Source organism: Haplochromis burtoni, unplaced genomic scaffold (genome assembly GCF_018398535.1).
Source record: "Haplochromis burtoni strain Fernald_Lab_line unplaced genomic scaffold, NCSU_Asbu1 Contig_7, whole genome shotgun sequence".
NCBI classification, from domain to species: Eukaryota; Metazoa; Chordata; class Actinopteri; order Cichliformes; family Cichlidae; genus Haplochromis; species Haplochromis burtoni.
Genome location: NW_024582368.1, coordinates 4,975,500 through 5,002,512, shown reverse-complemented (window position 1 = coordinate 5,002,512; position 27,013 = coordinate 4,975,500). Strand labels below are relative to the sequence as shown.

The following is a 27,013-nucleotide window of genomic DNA, read 5'->3' as shown; positions in this document are numbered from 1 at the left end:
CCTGGAAAAATGGACGTCCACATTTCTTAATTTTTGCACTTTAACAAACAGAAGGTCGAAGAAGTCGGTTAACCATCATTGAAGGTATTTTTTTGGGTAGTTGCGTGCTCCAGCCACAGGCTGTCGCTGCAGCAACTACTGCAGTCTGCATTTGTTTGTAGAGTAAACTGAGTGTCTGGCTCTTTGCAAAATAGTCTGCATGATGCAAAACCTTTGCTTGACTTTTAGAAAATAATAAACTGGAAGTTGATTAGTTACCATAAGCCGTTAAACAAATCCAGTAGCAACAGCTGTAATTGCATCACACTGTGTGATCCATTCTGTCTTCAATACAACAGAATCCTGATGAAAAGTTAAAAGTGGGATCTCTCCTAATGACGTGCAAGTGACAATGAACACTTAAACAAGCGATGACAGGCTTGTAAAGAGAGGCCCAGTCAGACTCAGTTAAGAGTTAAGAGGTCCCTGGAAACTCAAAAGGTTGATGTAATTTATCACAGATTTCAAAACTCTGGAGTGTGGAATATTAGAGCATTACATAAGTGGGCTGGATTCTTTATCATTTCCACAGGAAGGCAGTGACTTGGATCTGATGAGCAGCCAAACAAGACTTTAGGAGGAATATTATCAGTCATAATCATGTTGAAACGCTGTCAAGGACACTATATCGTGTGTGTTGACAGCAGTAATGACTATTGCTTAATATTTTTTTAAGACTGTAACTTGGGGAATGCGGTTCATCGGTTTAGTCTGAGCTGTCCTAACTGGAACTAGGCTCTGAAAAGAGGCAGGTTTTGAAGTCCATCCCTTATACTAAAAACACAGACATACACATGCACACACGTAGTTCCCTCTTGAGAAAGTCCTTGCTGCTGCCTAACTGCTCTGTACATTCCTCAGTGCTCCATGTCATCCCCAACTCTTCCAGGAAAACAACTTTGCTAGAGGCTGGCCCTAAATCCGAGTGTTCCGGACACACCGCACGCCACGTCATGCAGTGTGTCTGCGTGTGCGTATGCCATATGTAATCTGTACAGTTTGTGAGATTGTTGTTTTTATCTTTGCCAAACTCTTGTTTCCCAGTTGCTCTTTTATGACATCATGGCTGACGCTGCACATGTTGACATTGCAGCTAGGATGCAGAGTAGGAAAGGCTGTTGGGATCCACTCTTGATCTTTATCGTCAGCTGTAGGTGCAGGTTTAAATACCACAGTGCTTTAACAGTTATTTTCACTGGTTTTGATCTGAAGCCAAGATCTGAGGTCTCCTCATAGCTACCTTGGTTATCTTGCAGTAAACATTTTGCAATCCAAGCTTGTGCAGAACATTGCAGACGATTCATTAGGATAGAAAAAGTTCAAAAGTTTGTTTAAGCCTACATGATCATATATTCTCATTTTTTAAAAATTATTATTTTTTATTTATTTGCTCAGTAGGTGTAAATTCACATCCCCTTTATCGTCATCCCGTTTGGTCAGAGCATTCTAACATCTGGCTGTGTTTTGATTGGATAGACTGTAGATTTTGATGTGGTACATCAGGTTCTGTAGGCCAGAGTTTTGGAGCATAGTGAAATCATTTTATGGGAGCTCCAGTGTATTTTTACCCAGTGTTTTATTGTCTGTGAGGTATCTCTGGCTTCTCTTTCTTGGAAAATTAAGTGTTTTTGACCCCAGAGAAAGAGCTGTGGGTCAAATCATGCAATAACCTATTCTTTTTTCTTTTTTTTTGCCAGATTCAGGTAATGTTCCTGCACTGTTTGCATTTTTGCTTTGTTAAAATACAGATTATATGTAAGCAGCTGGCATACATTTTATTTTATTTCATTTCTTTAAAGACATGGAAAACTTTTACAGTACTGCTTGGAAACTGCATTCACAACTAATCTTCAGGGAAACTGATGGGAGGATTTGAGGCAGATGAGAGATGACCACTTGCCTGCGTACCATGTGGTTAAATATTCATCATGTTTAATTCAAAGATTCCAGTCTGAAACAGCAATGAATAATATATATAGTAAGCTTTCATACGGTACATTTAATCTATTGTTTCAACTCCAAGCATTTTATTCACCGGTATGGGATATGACCCTCTGTAGCTTTATATTACAAGTGCATTTGCTTTTATTGGCTTCCAAATGATTTCTCAGTATGAAACCTAGCTTTATTTAGAACATACAGGTAAGGGGTCAGAGAAGGACATCAACCTACTGAGAGCCCTTTAGTCAGGGGTTGCATAAATTCTGGTGAATAAAAGTGACCCAGTAGCCCTCTGTGCCCATTAAAAGATGTTGGTGAGTCACCAGCACGTCTCCACGACTTTGCACTGAAACAGAATCCCATGATACACACTTAACCTGCTGTTCGAATCAGCTGCATTTTACTATCCCCCTGTTCTGGCACAGTTTGCTTCAGGAGAAAATGGAAATTATTAACGGCTTTTCAATTACAAATTTACTGTCTCTCGCATTGGCAGGGACACAGGTTCCTGGGCTTAGATCAGTAAATAGAGTGTAAAGTGACAACAAAATCTCACCCTAACAGCTATCTGGATTTACTGTTGTACTCTTGGCACCCGCAAATAGAACTCCCAAGTTAATGGCTTGGAGACATTAACAGAGGGATGGTCTTGTGTGGGCAGGGAACAGTGTAAGAGAACCTTTGTGCCTATTACATCGCTATTCAAACTCACGAAACTAAGAAACTGGGGGCAAGTGTGGGAAAGAGGTAACATTTGTTTCCAACTCCAATTATCAAAATTGAGTGCATCTGTAAGTGCAACATGATTTTCCGTGAGTTTTCACACATGTATTACCTATGTGCTCTAATATGCATGGCTCAACTGTAAGAGCTCTGGATCATTTAGACTACTAATGATTAGAGTTAAGCTGTGTTTGTGAGTGAATTTCGGCTCCTGGTGGGCCACTGTTTATACACATCCTAACAACATGTTTGCTGAGTAACTGCGACAGCAGCCTGCAATTAGACTAAGTGAATCATTTTCGTCACTGAACTAATTTGTTTTCCTGCTTCTAAACCACACACTATTGGTTAGGCTTATTTCTAAATGGAAAAACCGCTGCATATGACACTGAGAGAATTTTCAGTTATTTTCAGCATTATAATGAAGTTATTTTAGACACTAGGGGATCTGAAGATACTGGTACTAGTTCACAATTTTTGAATTTGTGGGACGGAATGAAAACATTTTATTTTTAAGCAGTGTAGAAATTCTAAATGGTAGAATAGACATTTAGTGGCTTGTTTCTATATCTATATGATGAGGTGTAGGTTTGTGTGTCTGTGTGTGTGTGGGCGGGCGCTTAACCTCCTCTTCCTCCTGGATGCTGGGTAAGACTCACAGGCAGGAAGTGAGTGTCTTTTGGGGAATGTGCTGCAGGCTTTCTCTTGTTCTCCCCTTTTATTGCTCCCTCTTGAGTATTCAAACAGTGCTCTGCTGTTGCAGCTTCCATCACATCCACTGTAGAGTTGTTGGACTTTCCCCAAGTCTTTATCTCATACTAAGACACGATCCTCACTTTAACCTTCAAACCCAACCAAACGCAGGCAAATCACACATCAGAAACTCTATAGTTTAGCTGCATGATTCATTTAAAATAACTGAACTTTGATAATGTAAGGCATGACATTAGCTGTTTGCAACACTTTGCCTCACTCGTCCACCCAAAATTGCACAGCAGTAGCGTCCAAAGATGTCACCTGCTGTTGGGAGCAACTTCAGTTCAGCATCTTGCTAAGGGCGTCTCACGATGTGGAAGAGCCAGGGACTGAATTGCTAGCCATTAAGCACCACAATATTTACCTAGTCTAAAGTGAAAGTAAAGATGGAGAAGCCTTACACAGTCCAACTTTTGAAAACATTTCAGTCATGAATGGAAAATATGTGCAGGGCCAGCGCAAGAGAAGGAAAATCCCATATGTCTGAATGTAAAAATCCTTCTTTTTTTGCTCTGATGAGTTAGTCATCTGTTTCTCAGAGCTATTGTGATCTTTAAAACAGATTTTGAATGTAATTCAATAAAAATGTGTTATACTTGTAAATGTGCCAGCAGAATAGATGTACTCTTCTCTCTATTGGAATCGGTTTTGCCTTATTAGACCTAAAAAGAGTTCACTATGATTGAAGTTTGAGTTATGAGAGTGTTTAAATCCCCAGTGATCAACTGATGGAAGAACTGGGATGACCGTTTTTGTTCATATAAATACTTTTTATGTACTGTCACACTGCAAAAATAATGGAGAAGGATGGGATGGGTGCTGGCTGTTGTCCCAACAACAGTTTGTTAAAAGGGCAATCAATGATGATTTTCAACCAGAAAAAAATGATCAAGCTGGCAGGCAATGCTACATTGAGCAGTTTATAATTATTAAATACTTTCATGAGTTTTCTTCTTTGCATTTTCTAAGAAGTTGGAGAATTTTTAGGCTATGAATGGAAAGATTGTAATCAATGATCAAAAATAGTTTTTTAAGAAGAATTCATGACACTAAAATTGTAAATCGCCAGATATGGAGAGGAGTATACAGGCAATACTGTATGTTTCATGTCTGAAAATGCACCACTAAACACTACACGATATGTTCTGTGCAGCAAAAGTTGCCTGACTTATTAAAAAGAAGACATGCACTGAAAGAATATGTGTATATTGCATTTTTAGAGCACTTTAATCACTGAATCATTTATTGTATTCAAACACACATCAGCAAATACAGTTCAGCAGTATAAATGATTAAGTTCATTTGCCTGCTGGTTTTACTCTTGACTGGATATTGCCTGGTTGCAGTTTGCCACATTTCCTCTCTCCCGTTTTCTCCTGGTTTTTGCAGATTTTACTGAAACATGCTGATACAATTAAACAATTCTATTCGACTTTGCTTACGCGTTGAATTCCTTCATCCTGGGCATGATGAGGCTTTCAGGAGCTGTAATATAATTGAGCTTCAGTCGGTGGAAAAACCTGTAATTCATTACTCAAGAAAATAAAACCAGGAGTCTTATTTCAACAGTCCAAGTGGAGCTGGAGTGCTGTGACCCAATTCTATGCTCCTGGAACTGTAAATGGGCTGAAATGAATACCTGTTTTTCTTCGTCCCTCAAACCTCTCTTTCTTCAACTCTTTTCAAAGTGCAGATTTACATTCTGTCTGGTTTGCGGTTGCTATTTTAGAAATGTTTCATGTGGGGCACCCCCGACTTATCCTGCGCTCATGTGCGCTCACCACACTCGCATAAATGTGCACGCACGCGCACCCCACCCAGCCCTTAACCACTCCCCCTAGAGCTTTCATTGTTTATCTATGGAGAACCTTGGGTTTTGGCTTGTTGTTCTCTCTCCTCATTCAACATCCAGTACAGCCTGCCTTTTCTCCACTTGCCTTGATTGGGGGGAAAACTTTTTTTTTTTTTTTTTAAATTTTAATAAGGGCACCTTTTCGATCTGGTTCTTCCCTTTGCCAGAATACTCATTGCATGAACAAAAGAGAATAGCTGGGGGGGGGGGCAGTCCTTCTCCCTTTATTTTAAGGTTAGCCAATGTCATTGATTTCATTATGTTTTTCTTTGAACTGTTTAATAATGCGCACACTATTCTGATTGATCGCATTAGCCTAGATAACACAGAAAATTTGAAGAATTGTTGCATGCATGCATCTAAGGATTTTCTGCATCTATACAAGGAAAAAATGTGCTTTTCTACGGTTGCAATGCTGATGAACAGGACATGTCAAGCGATTTCTTAACAGTCCAGTGTAATGTTTACAGAGGAGCTCTCAGCCTGTTAAATGAGAATAACTCCCTATGCTCCATGGGGGATCTAACACAGTAGATACCAGGCACCAGGAATGTACAGCATTGTGTAATCACTTGGCAGTATTCACACAAGGGAGGTCATAACGCAGACATGTTATCGAGAACAGCTTGATACTGGACTGGTTGACCCTACTACCCAGGATGCTTGAGTGTAAATAAATCTCTCTGCTAATATGATGTAGAAATAGTCCAGGTGTTTATGGATAGATAGATATTTTTAATTGTATTTATTTTTTAAAGGTGCTTTAAGGCTGTTCTGAAAATTTTCTGTGCTGTCCATTCTTGTGCCCCTGGGGTCAGTGAGTAGTCTTTCTCCAATAGGCTTTTATCATTGTCAGACAGCGACATCTGGCACTTAGCGGGTGTATTTGATAGCATAGTTGCTTGGCAACCCAGTAGGAGTTGAGCTGTTTTGAGAGACTGAGAGTGACGACTTCTCACCGTAGGAATACAATAACAGGTGTTCAGCTTTGTGGATATTGATGGTGTTTCTTCAAAGCTATAAATGTAACAGCGCTATAAAAGCATCAAGACAGACTTCTTGATTTTGAGTAATGGTTGATTACTGCTTTGTTATTGTTATCACAATACCTAGCATTACGCAATCCTCAACCCAAATCAAGGGAAATCTATAGTGTTGATTGTTTTGTGCTCAAAGCTAATGTTAGACTTTAGATGACAGAGCATGAAATCTCAGTTGACAGCTGTTTTCACAGGCCACTTCCCAAGTAAATCCCTAAATGAATATCCACACACAAATGTGCAATATTTGTATGCAAAGGACAATAGTTTGAGCATTGGACACATTATGGTTTCCATCATGTTTGAGCAGGTTTTGGTTGTATGCAGGTAAACTGTGTGTGGAACACAAGTGGGAACAATTTTCTCATTTCAGCTGCTTTTGTAAGCAATGGCCTGTACCAGAACAGTCTTGAACCCGATATCTGATAGACTGTCTTAGCTACACCGGATGCACCAAAATGCTGGTTGTTGCCCCCAGTGGCAAAATTGGCAAAGTTTAGCAGATGGAATCCCAAATTGCTTTCCAAGTAGCCCTAACAAATGTGAACTAAATTTTCAAAAAGTGTCTGGTAGGTTAACAGTTATCCTCGTACGATCAGTAAATGGCAGAACTGATTCGTTCTAAAAGGAGGATTGCAGTAGGAAGCATAATTGTCTCTAACTAAACAGATTCTGTCTTCCAGGGCTTTTTTTAAATTGTATTTTTATTTTACAAATGTCCATGTTGAAAGCTGAGAATGCTTCTCTGTCAGTTTAGATAAGCTCACATAAAACAAAACCCTTGGCTCTGTTGTATTCTTACAGTTTCCTAATCCTGAAATGGTAATCAGATACTGTTGTTGCCTTGGAGAAACAGATGAAATGAGTCTCAGGTGCTATGTAGATGCCATCTTGCCAAAAATATTCCAGAGCAGTTTACAGGGAGACTCGAGTGTTGGGTTTTGTCTGTTTTCATTTAAATCTCTCAACCTTTTACTGCCAGGTACTTGTCAGCTGTGTGGTGTTACACTTGTAGAAACTGGCTTTCATGCAAGATATTCAGACTTGCTGGTTGTGAGCAGCTCTAATTACCGAAAGACAACCTCACTCAACATTATTGATTGTGTTATTTATCATTTAACTAATTTGGAGGGGATTTAAATTATAGTGTGTAACAGAGTCTCGCATCAGTTTGTGTAATGATCACAGTGTAGATTGATGAGTCGTGTCTCTAAGAATGGCTTATCATCAGTGTGGTCTCATCTGTGCTGACTTGTGTCCATTTACATGAAATTAATATTTTCAGCTTTAAAAAAAGGGGAAAAAACAAAGTCAACATTTGGGGCTAAAGGAGTTCATGGTAGATCAAATAGGTCAGCTCACAACCCAAGATCAATTTATACATATCACAGACTTTCTCATGTAATTTGCATTATTTTTAAATATGATATAATTAAAATGTCACCTTCTTAAGTCAAAGTATTAACGACTAAGATATTCTATGAAGTGGTATTAAAGTTTTTAAACCATGCCGTCCTAGCCAGGCCTGAAGAAATTCTCTATAATGCTTAAAAAAATACATGTGTTCATGTGTTAACAAGCATTGCACGTGCATTTGTGGTTTGCAATAGCTTTCTCAGGCCCTCTCATTAGCTCCATGTTAAATCAGCTGAGAACTGCCGCTCTGACTGTGGGGAGGGACATTAGAAAGCTGCTGTAAAGACATCCTCGTTTTCATAAAATGTGGGAATTGTAGTTTTTGCAAGCTTGTTGTTTTCCTGCGAGCATGGAACGGTTTATAAATCTGGCTTTCATATTAATCCATGTCTTTAGTTTTGGTATGCTAAGATGTCAAACCTTTCCTAGGTTTGACTTGTTGTTATGAAGTTCACCACGTCTTTTCTTAGCTTAATGCTAACGTAGACTTTTCTGCAAATGTTCCAAGTTTCACCTTAAGTCCTCTGTGGTTAGTGCCAGTACAATACCTACAGAGGTTTCTAAGCAGCCCTGCAGTTTAGAGATTTAGGTGGTGCCTCTCTTTGATTTTTGCAATTTAAAAAGATTTTGTCTTCAAAGAAATCCTTTCACATTAAGGTCTTTGATTGCTAAATCTTGCACAGTGCAAATACCAGAGACCAGAGGCAAAGTGCCGTGTGTAGTTTCATGACTAAAACTGTGTGTTTTAGTCAGACAACCATGAAAGCAGAAAAGCAAATGTGCACGTCAGATTTTAGAAAAGCATGTATATGCATGATCCTCTTTGTAAATCCCAGTGATCTTGTACTTGGTTTGAGAAATTTGCACTCCTATTTATGGCAAATGAAACCACATTAAAGAATAGTAGTGGCGGTAGCACTGTTTTTGCACCAACATCATCTTATAAAAGCACTGTATGATTTTAATTTCACATTAGTAATTTGCAATGTATTTCCACAAAGCCTGAAGTATGCATATAATATGAGATCAAGTTGCCTAGCAACCACCTATCAACATGCAAACAAAAGCCTGGGCATAATAAGAAGACTTTTATAATATGTCTCAGCTAATTTTTCATCTGCATCTTATCAAGCTTGACATTCTTAAGAAAATGTGTACACGTGGTTCAAAGAACACATGCAGTCCGCACATTCTTACGTCACATTTAGTTTATGTGTCGGGGGAAAATGTAAACAAATAGTTTTTATCCATACAAATTGTTTAGATAGCGAGCCCCAGGTGTACAAACTCCTGCTTCGTTATTTAGTTGGTATTAAATAATTGATTTTGACACATTCAGCCTAAATGGATAATTACTTTAATCCTTGCCATGAAATGTTTGTACTCTAGTTATTGGGAGAGTTGTGACTTGGCTTTAACAAAAAACACAAAAAAAGAACTTGAGCTCATGTCTCAGATTTTCCGTTAAACCAGTGTAGCATAAAACTGAAACTGTCCAAGGGTGAAAATATTAATGTCAAAAATATATTTTTATTTGATTTATTGAGCCCTATGTCTCTATTGTTTGCTTGATTGTTGTGTGTGGAATGAAGCCAGAACTGTAGAAATCAACACTGTTTACATTCCTTCAACGTCAAAACAGCGGAATCTCCCAGAAAGTTGCTCTTTCCACAAAATAATGGATACCAGACCTTACTCCATCTGCCAGCTATTAGGCCTGTATAGTTTTTTTTTTTTGTTTTTTTTTTGTTGGTGCAATGACAGTGATTAGTTATATTAAATAATTATACAGAAAGCGTTGGAGAGTGTGGATCTGATTAACTACAACTATTATGTCTATTTTCTCAAATTAATACAATCGAGTCTGTTGCTTTAAGTTAGTGTCACATTATTTGTACCATATTTTCAAAAATACATCAGAGGACATAATCCATTGCAAAATGTGAACTGTGCTCAGGGCCTTTGGCTCATTTTTCAGCTGTGATGGCTTTACAGTACACATTGCTGGGAGGGAGGAGCATTGCATTGTCCTTGTGTAACCTGGGTAGGAACAAAACTATGGATCTAATGCATTTGAGAAATGGAAGTCTCTTTGGTATGAGTCTGGGATTGTATATACTGGTAAAATGTATTTTAAAGCCTGGATATATTCTGTTTTTCAGCTCTCATGCAAATATTCATTTAATTTGTCCAAAGGAAAGCTGATAATTTAAATTGGTTTTCTCTGTTGGTGGAAAATAACAGGCTTCTTGGTTATCTAAGTACAGAGGCATGAGTTCTGCAGTTTTGTTTTGTGTGTGTCTGTGTGTGTGTGTGGTGAAAGGCCTGTCAGTTCTTTGAAAAACAGGGCAAAGCTAAATCCAAAGGATCTCTCTGGTCATCATTTTCCCTTCTAATTTTATGTTATTGGCAAATCATCACATGATTGTTTTGAAGCTGAGAGGGTGAATTTATTGGTTTTCTGAATTTTAAGTCTCAAACTCAACAATAATGAGTGCAAATTCCATTCACTGCATTAAAACAGAGAAAATAATCCCGGTCTTTCATAGGGCAGTAGAGAGGCAGCCTTTCAGTCACTTAACTTAATGTTCATGTGAGCAATTTTTTTTTTTGTTGAGGCTGGTATTTTATTCTAATCAGTAGTGATTGATTTAAAAAAAAAAAAGTACATCCCTTTTGACCATCTTTGTACCTAAAGATAACAACAAAAACATTGATGCATGTAATGTTCTTCCAAAAAACAATACTTCACTGGGATTCTTTAACTAGGCCACCCTGTGTTTCTTCTTCTTTTTTTAAGCACATCCTTGGTGGATTTACTCCTGAGCTAAGGATTATTACCCCATTGATATTTCCGCTGCATGTTCGGCTTCAAACAGATGTCTTCACATTTTTCTTCAAGTAATGTTTTATATGAATTCAAAGTTGACTCAGCCCTCTATCTACGAGGCTGCAAGACAACCTAAACCATAACATTTAGGCTTCCGTGCTTCACAGCTAGTATGAAAAGACTTCTTTGATGTTCACCAAACATATGGCTGTTGCCTTTTTATTTAGATGGCACATTTAATTACACATTAGCTCTATTTCCTTAACATAAAAGATAAAAACATAAAATTCTATGTAGGTCTACTGTGCCTTAAGGCAAAACAACAAAAACACGTGTAATGTTATTGTAGCCAAGCAATCCTTTGATTCTTCTGTGTAGAGCCCATCACTCCAAAAAGCTGTGGCTTTTGCTTTTGTGGTCGCCGACCAAAAAGAATTTTGCTTTATTGTTCTTTTTGGACTTTTGGACAGCAAATTCTTTTTTTCCTGTTACACATCCCATTCAGGTCAAAGTTGTGCTATCTGTTTGTAGACACACAAACACACAAACAAACTGTTTTTATCATTTACGGAATATTTCTAAACTCAGACTAATGGTATCAAAGCTTGAACTTGAGATGATTATTCATGCTTTTATTTCTTCTCGTTTAGACTACTGTAATGGCCTTTTTACTTGTTTTAACAAATCAGCCTTAAATAGTCTTCAGACTGTGCAGAATGCTGCAGCACATCTCTTAACAGGCACCAAGAGAAGATCGCATATCACTCCAATCTTGGCCTCCCTTCACTGGTTACCTGTAAATTTTAGGTTTCATTTTAAAATTTTAGTTCTAACCTTTAGGGCCCTACATGGTCAAGCTCCTCAATATTTATCTGACCTGTTGAAACCACATTCATCTTCTCGGGCTTTAAGGTCATTAGATCAGAGACTGCTGGTGGTACCGCACACTCGTTTTAAAACTCGTGGTGATCTTTTTCAGCTTTGATTTGTAGTTGTTGATCAATGGTCATGAGAATTTGCATATTAATGATCTCCCAGCCCATCGTTCCTTCAGTGTTGCTAGTTTCTGTCATTATGCAAATGTACTGTTTGTAAGATTGGGAAAACCTGCATTCAGCTCTCACTGGAAAACAATATGTCCAGATTAATAGAATTATAGAACCAACTTTTGGGGATTTGCTTACCTGGATGATTGAGCATGATCAAGACGTTACCTGCAGATCCTGGGATCTAATTTGCTTTACATTTGCAAAGAGCTCTCAAGACCCAAGGCACCCTTTTCCCGAATCCCACCTCCAAAGCTGCTACAACTACTTTTTTTTTCTTTCTTTTTTTTCTCAAACGAGTTGTAAAAAATTATATACACTGGAACTCATCAAACAGTCTGTCTCTGCCGTGAATTCTCCCACGGCCAGTTTACACATATGGCAACAGGATGTTTTGCTTTTTGCACATGGCTCGTGTTTTCAATCTTGTCCCATACCAAATTCCATTTAGCTCCTCATTTATGCCAAAGATGGAGTTGGAGTCTTTGCTTTTGCGAGTTATCAGTGAAATAAATTTAATTTTTCTCACTTCAGTTTAGTTTGTGTACTGCTAATTCATAACAGTGGCTTCAAGGCACCATGGCAACTTCTTCACATTTTTTTTTCCCATTTCGTTCATTCATTTAAAAATGCATTGTCTTATTTGAATATGTGAAAATGTATGTGAAAAATGTCATACAGCTGACCAAGAGTTTGACTTGTTTAAAATCAGTGAGTGGATAGGTATTTGATGTTTTCCTGCTTCTTCAAGCATTTTGTGCAACTTTACCACCTTATTTGGCTATATGGAGCCAAATATAATCACATCATCTCCTTGACTCAAGTTGGGTTACAACACAGATTCCAACATAGAAAATTATTACCAAGTAGAATAATATTGTAAGTTACCTTTTGGTTGGCTTAACCTGTACTTGTGTCACTATTTTGTCACATATAGGCAAGATAAGAGGAGATAAGATGATAAAAGAACAGCTGGTCTACTCTGCTAGACAGTGTGTTGCTTTTATTTTTCAGTAGACATGGGGGAAAACCGACGCTGCTGTTTTCCTTTTGGTTTGTCTTAGTTCTTACAGGAAGTGACACGGTAGCGGGGTCTTTCATAATCTTGGAACTTCAGACCACCTACAAAACTGAGCTTTCAAGTCGGAGCAGTTCTATACTAAAGCAAATACTGGATGAAAACACTTAAACCTACATTCACTGAGATAAACTAAATATGCTGGGAGTTCTGTGAATACGGAACACGTTGTTTTGTATTTGGTAGCCGCATAGTTGTAACTGTAGCTCAAATTGACACTCATGACATTTTATGCTTTATCAGTTGTTTGTCATGGGGGGAAAATCCTATGGGGTATACCCTGGGTAGGTCACTGGTTTATCGCAAGGATAACACAGAGAGGGAAAAACACCAACCATTTACATCTCAATTTAGAATTGCCAATTATCCTAACCCATGCATGCCTTTGAGAGCTAACCACACAAGGAAAAAACAGCAACTGGCTGGCAGGATTTAAACCCAAGACTTTCTTTGTGTGAGGAACGATGCTAATCACTATACCACCACAGTGCCCGTCTTAAAATTCCCGCCTAGGATGCATAACAGTCACGAAAATAAAGTATATGATGTGAGATAAAGTAAAGCAAAAACAATTTTGCATTTGGCAAGAAGTGGCCAAGTATTTTGTGTGTTTTACCTGACAAATACCTTATCTAAAGAATCAAATACTGATTTGTAAAATATTTGCATTCCCAAAATTAATACAAATTACAAGAGAAATTACATCAATGCAAAACAGCTTTTAGTCAATACCAGTGTTTACAGCTTGTCACAGCCCCCCGCCATCCTGTTCACCCTTATTAGTCTGGTCTGTTATCAGATTAAGCACAGCAGAATGCTGACGCTGTCATTATGAGCATCCGCTATCAGAGGCTCTTAACGCAGCTGAAGAGACATCCAGCATTGATTCAACAAGATGCTTATTTTCCCTTTCGTGACAGTTGTTAATGTTGTTGTTGCATAAGAGTGTTAACAGCTGGAATTTTTTTCCGATCGGTTTCCAAAGCAGGAAGACTGGTCGTGGATATAAGCTCGCTTAAATTAGACTCTCCAGATTCAGACTCACAAGTTTCTAATCCACTTTTTTATGCTTTTGGATGCAATGATGAGCTAATATTCATGTTATCAGTGTACTGGGGTGGTGAAAAGAATGCAGTGCTTAGTGAATTTTAATTATCTGTCTTTTAAAATGTGGTGTGGATAGGAAAGCTTCAACAATGCTTTTCACACCCTAATTTCACAGTGGGATTATCATCATATAATACTGTTTGCACCGTGTACAATCTGTAATGGGCTTTTTTCTTGTTTTTTTAAATGGGCCAGCTTTTATAGGTTTGAGGAAATTTTACATAAAACTCAACGGGGCTCAGAGGGCATTCACCATATGTTTGCTTGCTTTTCTTTTTTGACGTAATAGGTTTAGAGCTCCATTTAGTTGCAGTTATGTTCTTGATTCATTATAACTCATCATAAATGATTACCATTATGGTTTTCTAAAGCCCAACAGTCCAGACAGCGATATTTACTGTGCGATAAGTTTACCATACATTTTTTTGGTTATTGAATTTGGTTCTAATGTTCAAAACTGCAAAGTCACTTTTTGAATACATTATACTTCAGCTGTCCATTCAGAAATAAATGTTGAAATGTTTCGGACACTTTTGTCGTCATTGCACCGAGGTCAGCGTTTTTGACTGAACTGTAAGTCACGGCAACTCTACCGCTGCAGATGTTTCTGACCCAGATTTACACAGACTGCAGCAGATCCATCTTGAGAACGTTGACCGAAATGCATCATTAAACTCTCCCTGTATTCCCAAATGACAGGAACATGAGAATTCTCCTTGGATAGGAGATATGTATTTTGCATTAACAGAACTTGCCACAGCTTGGAGGACTTGCAGATGTGCTGGAGAGACTTCAGGCCTGACTTGCTCTGGTGGTTGGCTCTGTGCTTCTCTCCTGCTTACTGTATCAGCTAAGGGAGTTTCTTGGCATTTTCACCTGCTTGGAAATTTACTTTAAGTTAAACACCACTGCTTCTCTAAGTCCTTAGTCTGTTTACACCCAATGTTTGGGAATTTTAAAGTTGTCATGTACCATTTCCAAGGCCAGGCATTTACAGTATGCTGACAGACAAAAGTCGTAAGTGTGAATGTTATTTTAAGAAGTGCAAAACCAACATCAGTCAATCCAAGTGTGGTATGAAATGCTCCATTAATGGCTACTGTAAAATGCCCAAATATTTTCACTGTATCCATCAATTTGTTACACGGAAGCTGTGTCCAATCTCTAGGATTATAGAAAATTGCTTGGAACATTTTTATACCATTCTTGCAAATCAGCAGTATCGCTATGCATGCCAAACGCAATATGCAAAGAAATGGAGATCCACCATAAACACTTTACTGAGTGCAGATACGGTAACATTTTGAGGACTGGATAATCTGTGTGTGATTTGGCTGTGTTAGGCTGGATTGTACATTTAAAAACTGAGTGACTCTGTGTGGTTTTGATGAATTTATTTTTCTCTTTCCCCTGTCTCACTCTAGCTGCCTCTGAGGGGAGAGTCAACGGTGGGGAGGATTTCTTTCAGAAGGTGAGTGTGTAGTCTGCACTTGGATAATGTGTGCTTTGTCTCTGGGTTGTTTTCAAGCCCACTGAGCAGCACTTCACTCATTGGTAATGGAGGAGATGCTCAGGTGCTCCTTCAGTCAGTCCTAATTACAAATGTAAACAAATAAAAACAATGGAACTACACTGACGTTAAACCACTCCAGGGCTCTGATACTATAACACAGCTGACACAACACTGGGGGGGGGGCTTTCTCAGTTACATAATGTACCATAATATACCATCTTATCTAAAGTTTAAAAACCCTAATCCGGCCAAGCAGTGCATCACTGACTTTTCTGTGTGAGCAATTTAATGAAATGTCCTCAAGCTTCACTACATTCAATGAAACGAGGATTTGGCTCAGTGAGTTTAAATATTTCTGAATGGGTGACAACTTGCTCACATTCTCGTACTGGTACTTGGGGAACAGTCAAGTGTGACACTGTGGCTGTATAGCTCAGTTCTTTATTAATTGATGCTCTTTCATACCAGTACAATTGTTTATTAATTGCAAACTCTCAAGTGAAACCATTTCTGACTATTCAGTAATGTGACTTTCTCCTGGTTTTATTTCTGCAACCTATCCTGACAAGGGCTTGGCAATGCAAACTTGATCACCATGAAAAATTAACAAAAGACTAATCAAAGTAGACTGAGTTGGTTGAGTTACTGAGATACAGTATGGTGCAAAAGTTTTGAGCCGCCCCTAATTTCAGACTTTCTTGCACTCTGTTAGCAGTAGAACCACGAAGGGGGTCATTTTCACTCCGTGGCATTTAAAGAAAATATCGAAATTGGTTAAAATATAGCAAATAGTGAATTTTAGGATGTGTGAAATAAAAATGAAAAAATAATAAATAAATAAACATAACCGTTTATACCTAGAACAAATGAGGAGGTAATTTAGACCAAATAGAAATTAATGTAAAACAATATTGTACATGCCAGGTTGCCTAGCAACATTTACTATTTATACACTTTTTGATATGATGCCTGCTGTAGTGCAGAGTAGTAGTTACTGCAGGGCCAAACGTGTCATGTATGGGAGTTTGAGCTGAAGCAGAGCCACTCAGAGCACGGAGTGTGTGACCGAACGTGTGGAGAACCGGGCGAGTTGTTGGCTTTATAGAGCAGCAGGGGAACTGCAGAGAGTCCAGAGTGTGCGGAACAAATTGCGCAAATAAAGAGTGAAGTCAAGAGCAGAAAAGTTTTGGAGCTGCAGAGGTGAATATCTACAGACTGAGGCGAAGCAGTGAGGATGCTGGACGACAGGCTGCAGGTCCGGTGATTAGAGGCAGTTGTGGATGAGATGTTAAACTTTCACTGTTAACTGTTGATAATGTGTTCACGCATCAACAAATCACACCAACACTTGCCTCTAGCGGCTTTGTGATATTTAATGAAATTATCTAAATCATTTATAAAACCAACAAAATCTCTTAAATCTTTTTACAGTCAGATCTTACTTAATTTTCAACTAATTTATCTAATTTTAGCAGCATAACATCTTCAAGAAATGACATTGCCTTTGCTGCTATTGTTTCAGGACGAGGTCAACTTTGCGGTGGTTTTAGGGAGTCTGGTCTTGGCTTTCTGAAGGCCTTAACCTTTTTTTTTTTTTTGGACGTTGGCTGCTTTTTCACTCATTTTCAGTCCAGTATTTGAACCTGAGAATTTATAGTGGAATCTTCTTTTATTCAGGCTTTACAGGGGATTTATGATTCTCTGGTCTCCCCGTTCTCTCCGGGTACCCCAGCTTTCTCCCACAGTCCAAAGACATGCAGTTAGTTGGGTTAGGTATCTAACAGCGATCTGTCCAGAGTGTACCCAGCTCTCGACCTATGGTAGCTGGGATAGGCTACAGCGACCCTGACAAGGATAAGCAGAAGAGAATGGCTATATGGATGTTAAATCTACACAGTGGCTACGTTCTAACCACAAACCCGTAGGAAACTCTACACCATAACCTATGATGCAACTGTAAACTCCCTGGAAAATTAACTAGATTGGGCGTTGACACAGCCCACAATTATTGTCACTGCTGCTTTTTGTCCTGCAGTTTTTGATTATCAGTGAGAGAGTAATAATCATAGCCTCAATATAAGGACTCACAGATGTCAGCTAATTCCTGGAGGGAGATTGCCCAAACTATTGGAATGACACAGAAAAACGTGAGGGACACATGTGTTTGCTTCCAAAAAATGAAAGACCACAACAAAGACTGGGGACACTAACATATAACGAGCAACTTAGCAAAGAACCAATTTTAAATTGCATCTTCGTGCATTTTGTTACTAGCAGCCTCTCACAAAAACATGTAAATTGTTCCCACTTCTTCAGCTGAATTTATGAAAAATGCTAAAGATAAGGTGATTCCCAACAAGCAATCATCCACAAACTTGGCATATCTCTGCACTGTATTGTTAATTAAAGATGAGGGAACTGGACAAGTGAAGGACAATGATACATGATACAGGACCTGATGGATGCATGTGGACCTTCAGTAGATAAATCTAATATTTGTTGAAGCCCTATCAGAAATGTCTCAACAAATGGGTGGTTGTCAAAAAGGAAGAGAAATGGTGATAAAGCTGCTATATGCCACGTTATCCTAGAACATTACAGAAGCAGTGTAGGATTATCCTGATAGCGATTGGGGGGGGTGGGAAGGCAGCCAACGTCCAAAAAAGAGCTTTGAACGTCCTTTAATAAGCCCAGAAAACTTTTTGTTAAGACTCTTTGCATAAATTATTAGAAAGCTTACCTAAACTAAAGGCGATCATACCCAATATTGACTTTAAAGCTGATTGATTTACTCTTTGTCCCCCTCATGTTAAGAATTATGTAAAATGATATTAAAAGTAATTAAAATAAAACAAAATTCTATTGATCAACAATTCACAATACTAAAACTTCAGCTTACGGCTTAAATTTATAGATTTTCCACAATCTGTCTGCATGCATATGTCACAAGAGAAAAGACTGTGCAGATGCTGACTAAGATCACAACATTGTGTCGGGCAGAGCTATGTTTCAACTCATGTTTTGGGAGTAAAAATTGTCTGTCATCAGACCCTAAAACAAGAGTCATTGCGACAAAGCATTTATAGCTTTTTATTTTTCTAAAAAAAAAAAAAAAGTTGGGTTTCTGTCTGTGCTTCAGTTCTAAAAGCAGCAGATCAACAGTCTTGCATGTAGAGATCTGATGTCCCAAAGGTCTTGGCAGAGTGGTGCCTTTGGCTTTGAAGTGAATGCAACTTTTCCAAAGGGGTATTTTAGCAACTTGAAGTGCAAGACTGAGTAGACTTGTATAAGTTCAAGCATTAAATTACACAATGACGTCTTATGTAAGCAAGTTGGAAAGAAAAAAAAATAATTAACCGAGACTCTGACTGTATTAAAACGTACTTTGCAAAGTTAACACCTGAAGCATCATCTGCAGATACAGAGGTTGCACTTCTCAGTTATTAGACACATTGCATGAAATGAATAACGAGGCTTCTGCAACACACTGTATCATTACTGTGTGTTATAGTCAGCTGTTGTTAAAAAAAAACAAAAAAAACCACCAAATGCTGTACATAACTATGATTAATGGAGTGGTATGTCGATTTGTGCAGCATTTGAGTCTGTATCATAAAAGAAACTGTCTCAAACGTAATCGAGATTGGTCATTGCATACAGTCTAATCACACTGACAACAGTTGACCCAAATTGTAAGATCTGACATGAAAATTCAAAGTGTATACTGAAGTATATTGTGGTTTCCTTAATTTATCTCAAGTGGATTGATTTTTGTTTAAAACTCAGCTTCCTCATTATATTAAATCTCCCTCTATACTATGTTAATGGGCTGTAATGAAATAAATGATGGACAGCGGTCTGCTTTAGCATTCCTCCTTTGTCTATTTTCCGTATTTGGTTTTGGAGGTTAGGAATCAGAGTTAAATGTCAAAGAAGGAGGCAATTTAACTGTCCCTGAAGCAGTTTTCAAAAACCAAGTAATGCAAACCAGGCGCCTTAAGATTTCCCTCGTCGGAATTTTAACAAGGACTCTCGATATAATGCACTCTAGTTCTTCCTTCACTTCTTTTGGCTTGGATAGAACGGCAGTGTTTAGGATATGCAGTCTAGATGTCTACCTCAAAGCAGGTCTGGCAAAATGCGCCTGGTGGTGTATTGACTTTGCCAGCCATGACTTTAAAAGTCCTTGACTTGAATATTGTCACAGCTTGTTCAAAGAAACAGTGGTTACTAGAGGTTAAATTGACAATTAAAAATTAGTGTGCAGCTGTTTGAGTTGGCAGTCTGGTAAGAAGCAGTAAAGTGCTAAAGTCATGTTTTTATTGTCGAATTTCCATTTGGACAGCTCTGTATAGTTTCCCCTCTGATAGCGTGATCACCATACATGCCCAATTTGAGTTGGGAAAATAAACACACAGTGTAACTGTGGATTGTTGAAAGAAAATGGATGAGGTGTGTGAAATACCTTGAAGTTGATGAAAATGGAAACTCTTAGTTGGACCGCTTCCTGCCCTTCCAACACACCCATGAACCACACACACTCAGTGGGACTAATAAGGCACATACGAAGAAAGTCTCTCCCACACATAAGAAAGCATATAGTCATTTTTGACGCACGCATTCTTACACTTTGGGTGTTGGGAATTAGGTTTTGTAGTTGCCTCAGCAGTTGAGATTTTTAGAGTTCAGTCTCTGGCAAGAGCAGCACAAAATGATCCACCCCCGCACTTTCTTCCCAAGCCTGCCTGCTGCAGTTGATCAAACCCTCTTACTCACTGTCTGCTGGACTTCCTTTGAGCTCAGAGCAACTTTTTGTCATAGAGTCCAAAACAGTCCACCCTCTTCATGTTGTCAGTAAAATAGTAGAGAAGATGGCAGACAATGTTGGACAACAGGAGGGTGCACCAGCCGTGAAGTTAGCCATGTGAAGTTCCCTGCAGCTCCTGTGAGGGAATCTTACCAGCTATGTCCCTTTTCTCTTTTCAGCCTGTTTTTGGCATCACTCACTCATGTTTTTCCCCTCTCGCACGTCTCTTTCTGCCTCTTCCCTGCTGTTGTTCCAATGTTATTAGGTCTTTGCACTCTATTAATCCATTAATGTTTCCTTGTTATCATTCTGGTGTAAGCAGGGGATTTCTCTCCAAATAATATACTGATTGTTTAACAGAAAGCGTGCATCAGTGAACAGTTTATCACATTGTTATGCAGTAAAAATTTTACGCTGTAAACTGTTGGGAATGTTGCATCACTCTAAGCTCTATGGAGAGGTGTGTAGAGGTTTAGTCGTGGGGCAACAAAAGACGATAACGCCACGCACCACAGAAGAGCTTTGAGTGGATTTGAGTCGAGAGAAGCCTTTTGAACCTCTATCCAGTTCCTCCCCAGTCCTGCTTCTGTCTCCATCCCAGAGGTTGTGGTTCTCTAAATAATGCCAAGCAGGATATTTAAGTGCCAGTGTTCTCTACATCTGATGCCAGATGTAATTCATTTCATTTACACTGACGCATTTTGTATTCCGCTGCGCTGACAAGGAAAAAACCTGAAAAATTAAGACTGTCAGGGTGAAATATTTGGTTGGCATACGTCTGTGAGACGTTGAAATAACTAGGTCAGTATGAGTGGCATCAAAACATACATAAACAAATGTTTGTGTTCAGTCACGCAGTTTGAATTATCATGCGTCATCCATTAAAGTGTGTGTGTGTCTGCGTGTGTATGTGTTGCCCAGAGGAGTTACGGTGCTGCAACTTAGCACTCTGTTAACATGAACTCAGCTATGACTGTTGAGCCTCACGGGAACGGTTCAGTCAGTGCTGTCATCTTCGAGCTCTGCTGTTTTCTCAGTCTCGTAACTCTGACACCTCCCCCCAGAAACCCTCTGTCATCCCCGCAAACACACACACAATCGCACATATTCCAGCTGAATCAACAGCTGCACCATTGCAGCGAGATCCAGGAAACATGCCTCTACACTGTCGACTGCTGCTGTGCAATACATACTAACGCAGTCACGTGTTTTAAATAGATGTGCCATCTTTGAGGACATTTACTTAATGATATCCTGTGTTATGTTACGCACACATCTGCACGCACAGCTGCAAACCACCAAGAGCTGATCATGTCAAGGTCGTGCCATGAAATGTTGTTGGAGCCACAGTCATTTTTGCATTCATTTCAGAAAGGCTAGGGTGGCAGAATAGAGTGGCTGGAATGGTAAATATATAGGTTACTTAAATTTGTGCAAATATCTTCACCCATTTGAGAGGCATTTGCTAGCCCCTTCATAAATAAACACCATCCACCCTTTTAAAATGGTGTGTGGTCTGCCAGAAATCAGTCCCATCTGCAGGACCCTGCCAAGAACAGCAACGCTGGACAGGAAACGGGTTTCTCTGAACAAAGCCCTTTTTACAGAAAAAGTTAGGGTATAAGCCATAATGTCTTTTGGTTTTTTTAAATCGTAAGCCTTCTACTTTGCTTATTTTTTGTGCTCCATTGTAGTTTCTGCGTAGCTTTAAGAGAGTGAAAAGTACATTTCCATTTACAGTGTCATTTTACTCGCTATCAGTCATCTGGCTTTAGTTCCACCATTGCCACTGCAGTTTCTGTTACCTCTGGGAGCTTGCTGCAGTCTTATGTTTCTTTCATATGTGCTTTTAAATTAAAGGCCTTCATGACAAATCCAGACACGTGTGTCATTGCCACAGGAGAGTGATTTGTAAGAGCAGAAGTTACAAAAAAAACTTTTAAAATTAAAGGAAAAAGTTAAGGGAGAATTTGTCTTTATCGCCGGGAACAGAATGTCCTTTAATGCTGCTTGTGATGCATCCAGCTGGTGTGAGCATGTGATTCAGACTGCGAAGAAAAGTTTGCATTCAGCTACAGGGGTGTTTGTGATTTATTGTCCTTTCTCACATATACCAGACGTCAGTGGGTGGGTGTCATGTTGTAGATTAGCTGCTTGTGCCCGAGGCTAGTTTGAAACTCACTAACATAAAACTTGTCAGATTTTGGTTTCAGGCTTGACTTACACTCTGTGTAAAACCATTTTGAGTGAATACATGGATAATGTTGTTGCAGCACTTGTAAAAAATCCTGCATCAAAGAGGAATGGGGAGGTCTCCAGTAAGACAGTAATGGGTGATCATTAGCAGCACGCTAAAGGCCGGATCTGTTTCTAGCTTAGTCCCTTTAATGATGCCAGAATAAATTCCTTACAGAAATAGTTGAGCAAGATTATCTGAGAAGAATTTGCCTTTATTTTCATTGCACAACATGTACATTGCACTCAGTAGACACTGCAAGTAATCGCAGAACCACGAGACGGATAAATCACAAGGAGGACTGAAAGCTTAATTTTTTTTACCCTTAGATGATGAGAAATCTAAAAAGATATGCAACTTGGGTCAAGAGTTTAAGAGGGAGGGAAGAATATAACAATACATCAGTAAGTTTTTATTGAGTTTGTTTTGTTTTTCTGGAGGAATGCAGACACTTGTGAGAGGAAATTTACTTACCGGTACCTTTAAAAGGAGCCTATAAAATAAACCCATAGATGCCATCGCTTAATAAAAGTTAAAATTCTGACTTCAGGGTACTAGGTTTTTACATTTTTATGTGTGAAGGTGTAGGAAATCAGTGAGGCCTGAAAGGGGCCGTCAACCCTCATCGGCTTAGAATATACAGCTCAGCTGTAGCGTAAAGTGAAACACACATCAGGCCTTTGGAAGCTGGCTCTGTTTTACAGGTGTGTGTGACTGGCTGTGGATAAGCTGTCAAACTATGTTGTTGATGATTTCAAGAAAAACCCTTCAACATGTAGAAAAGCAGACAGGAGTTTATGAGCTTCCCTTTCTGATTTGTGCCTCAGTTAGCAATACAAGCTGTACTTTTTGTCTTTTAAAAAAAAAAAAAAAAAAGAACTGGCAGATATAATTTAATAATCTTTGAGGGGACAATGAAAGCTGTGAATAGTTGTAGCAGTACTAATAAGCCTAACATCTAATTTGACTAGGGAGCACTGATGGATCTTAATGCACCCTTTCTCCCATTTGAATTACAATATGTGGCTTATGGCTTAATGCACTGGACCACTAAGGAATATTAAGTGGCAGCCCCTGCTCATGTAATGTGTTGAAGCGGGCCTCTGGTGCTTGATCACGTAGCTGAAACAGAGAATTTCATATCTTCTCCATCCCGAAAACACAAACCCCTGGAAAGTATTAAAACAAACATAAGACCACAGGACATTTCTGAAAACAAGGATGGAGCACATTGAGGACAAAGCCATTAGGAGACGCATCTGATTTTCTTTCTTTTCTTTTTTTTCCTTTTTTTCCCCTCCATTAATATCAAGTACTTCTCACGACTGGCAGTTCAAAAGGCAGCCGTTATAGATTTGTAGGCAGGAGGCCAAGCAAGGTAACTTCCTCCTGGTGGAGAAAAAAAATAGGAGTGAATGCTGGCAGCCTCTTGACAGCTCATTGTACTTTCTTTTGCTACCTGCTGTCCCCCCTTCTCCAGTGATAGATAGATAGATAGATAGATAGATATATCGATCATCATACATTGATATTGCCTATTTTCCACGCTTGCTGCCAAAACAGCCTTCATCCATTGATGCATGGATATAATCAGGGACTTTTGAGGGTATCCTAGTGCTGTCTGCCACCACAACATTAGCAGAGGAATTTTTATGCTTCATTGGCATGTTCCTAAGGAGTTTCTATGGAGTCGTAGGATGCATTAGCCTGCTTTGTCTATTTGTCTGCTAGGTGCATGTCAAAGTAGCATTCATTTGAATGCCATGACCAAAGGATTGCTAGGCATGTTATGCATTGCAAAGCTAAGTGACCTATAAGTTTAATCCTGTGTGTGTGTGCGGGAGGAGTTAGGCGTTGATCAGAGTCTGAGCAGTTTTTAGTTGAACGCAGTCACAACTCCTCGTGTTTTCAAAGTCACCCAAATTAGTGCTTGCTAATACAGCTGATCTAATTAAAATCTCCAAAAATCCACATAGTGTCTCACAGTGATCTATATAATAGTATAATTAGAAATAAATCTGAAAAACACATTTACAAACTTAGAAGTTTAGTTCAGTATGTTGCTGTAAAACTATTGTAATTGCTGCCAAGACAGAAGTCTCAAAGTTCTAATTTAGTAGTTTTGTTTTTTTTTTTGTCTGCTAATACACAACCAGTACTGATATCTGTGAAAATCTAATGCCAGCTCTCCTTCATTCTGTTTCAGATCATGGATGAGACCCAAACGCAGATTGCCTGGCCTTCTAAACTGAAAATTGGAGCAAAGTCAAAAAAAGGTGAGGTTTCCCCGCTTTTTATACCAAACTCTTCCTATACTGTTGCTTGTGTGTAACTTACTTTTGGGGGGGCTTAATGTTGAGCCTATAGGATGTATGGATATGACGAGCTCTATATGTTAACTTTGTTTTGGTTTTCCATCTGAAAAAACTAATAAAAAAAGGTTAATGGTTATGAGTCAGTTTGTTGTAACCAGAAAAATGTTCTTTGCAAACTCGGTGGGGTCGGATGGACAAAAAGGGGAGTATTTCAAGATTGCACTAGCATTGGTTATTAAAAATTTAATTGAAAAGATGAAAGCATTGCATGTTTTCTGTCCCTCGCAAGGCGGTAACCTCATCTTCATGGAGGAATTTTTTTCAGATTTTTGCTGCGGAGGTGGAGGGGTGGGAGTTGGTTGCCCACGCATTTATTGCCCAAGTTGTTCCAGTGCTCTGTTACCAATAAAACATTATCACGGTTATTTAAAGCTCTTCCGGGAGGGAGTGAGGCCAGGATTGAGGAGAGGGGAGGGTGAGGAGTTGGTGTAGCGATGCCCACTTTAGCAGTTCTCCTGAGGAAAACAATGCGCATCTTCAAGCCAGATGTGCAATCCAGTGACATTATGTAACTTCCTCACTCATTCTTTATGGATAAAAAGTTGACGCAAACACATCAGAATATTAAACACTTTTTCCTCTGGCTGTTTAATCAGCTGTAGGTTCTACACAGTTCATTCGCACACAACTATCCATTCACCCCAAGTATTAGTTCATTCAGAAAACCTGCCTTTGACGGCACCTGGGAATGATGATGTGTACAAAAAAAATGTACGTTTTTGACGCATGATGTTAGATTTTCCCCCGGTGTTGCGTAAACCGAAAGCAGCAGAGGGTAAGAGTGTTATATAATCACTTGGTTATCTTATGCATTTTTTGGGGGGGGGGTTGAAACTGCCCATCTGCTTTAACCACCTGGATCCTGGAATTGAGGGAAGAGGAAGGGACAACACAGCAAAATAGAGTTCATTTCACTTACCACATCAGCCATTCTGTAAACTTCAGGAAATGAAGAAACACAGATTTTATCCACCTTTTATTGAACACAAATTTAGTCCAACACAAAACTCACCTGCTCTGCTCTTGACAGAAGATGACGGAGCAGATTATGTTCCGTTATTTTTATCTAAAATCACACTCTTTAATAGCATTAGCTTTCCTTGTTTCCCTGGAATTTTCATGTGCAGTCTGGAATTGATTACACTCGGTGGGATAGCAGCAGATGTGAGGGGATCTGTATGTTTTGTAACCTCTGCGTATGGCGAGCCGCACTTCATCAAAATGCCAGCTCTGCTGTTTCATTCATCACCTGCAGCTAGCCATCTCTACCGCCTGCATAGGAGCGATAAGGCAAGTTGGTAGCCTCTGGGACAAGCCGTCATCAGCACCTAGCCTGCAGTTTATCATAATGAGGAGCCATATCGCTCATGCACAAGACACGTACGTGTAGCAATTTAAGGACACCGGAGTGGTCAGTGTTGGTTTATTGGCGTCTCAGAAAGTCTCATTTTTTTTTGTTTTTTTTTCCATTACGGATAATTGTTTTAAAGCTACTTCCAGTTGCCAGTTGTATTTCACTGTTTCCGCAGATGTTTTGAATGAGGAACGCTAAGTCAACAGGATTTTAATTCTCTTCATTTGTGTGGTATTTTCTAATGCAGTCCTTCGCTGGAAAAATGCTTCAGCTTTGCCAGGCCAGAGCTCTGGGTCAAAAGGTTTCTTCTCTGTCAAGTGGAACAATAAAAAAATCTGTGTGACTGAAAACATTCACCTTTCGCAGCTACAGGTCTACTCTTGTTTTTGTTTGTTTTCATAGGTGTTGTGCGTGCCAAATTAGGACTTAAGGTGTTTTGTTTGTTGAATATATATGTATAAAAAAATCATTCATCAAATACAAAAAGGGGGGGTGGAGAAAAAGCACAGAGCACACACCACTTCAAAAATGCGGGGGTGTTCTGCATCACGACTGCGGCACTCATTTAGGCTGGCTAATGTTTGCCAGATGTGCTGTGCAGGTTGGAGTGGGGACACTGAAAGGGCCATACTCCCTCTAACGGTTACAGGAGGAAGTTGAGTGATTTCTGTTGTTCACGACAGCTGAATGATGGGAAAATTCCCTGGAACAGTGCTGAGGTTGTGATAGATCTCTGACCACTCTTTGTGCTTGTTTTTTTTTTCTCTGTTTTGTTTTCCTGTCTGACTTCAGCTTTTTTTTTTTTTTTTTTTTTTTTTTTTTTTTTTTTTTTGTGAGTTCTTAACCCGCAAACAATCTGTGAGCTGTTGTTCCTCCCTCCTGTGATGCAGCATCTTTTGG

General features: G+C 39.1%; 1 protein-coding gene across 1 annotated transcript in view; it reads left to right on the top strand.

The window, feature by feature from the left end:
• The window catches only part of LOC102299199 (protein bicaudal C homolog 1), a 55,427-nt gene that overhangs the window by 845 nt on the left and 27,569 nt on the right, over nucleotides 1-27,013 (top strand). The window contains exons 2-3 of the mRNA XM_005914222.3: nucleotides 15,253-15,299; nucleotides 24,591-24,660. Of these exons, the coding sequence (XP_005914284.1) occupies nucleotides 15,253-15,299; nucleotides 24,591-24,660 (117 nt within the window). The remainder of the gene's footprint in view (nucleotides 1-15,252; nucleotides 15,300-24,590; nucleotides 24,661-27,013) is intronic.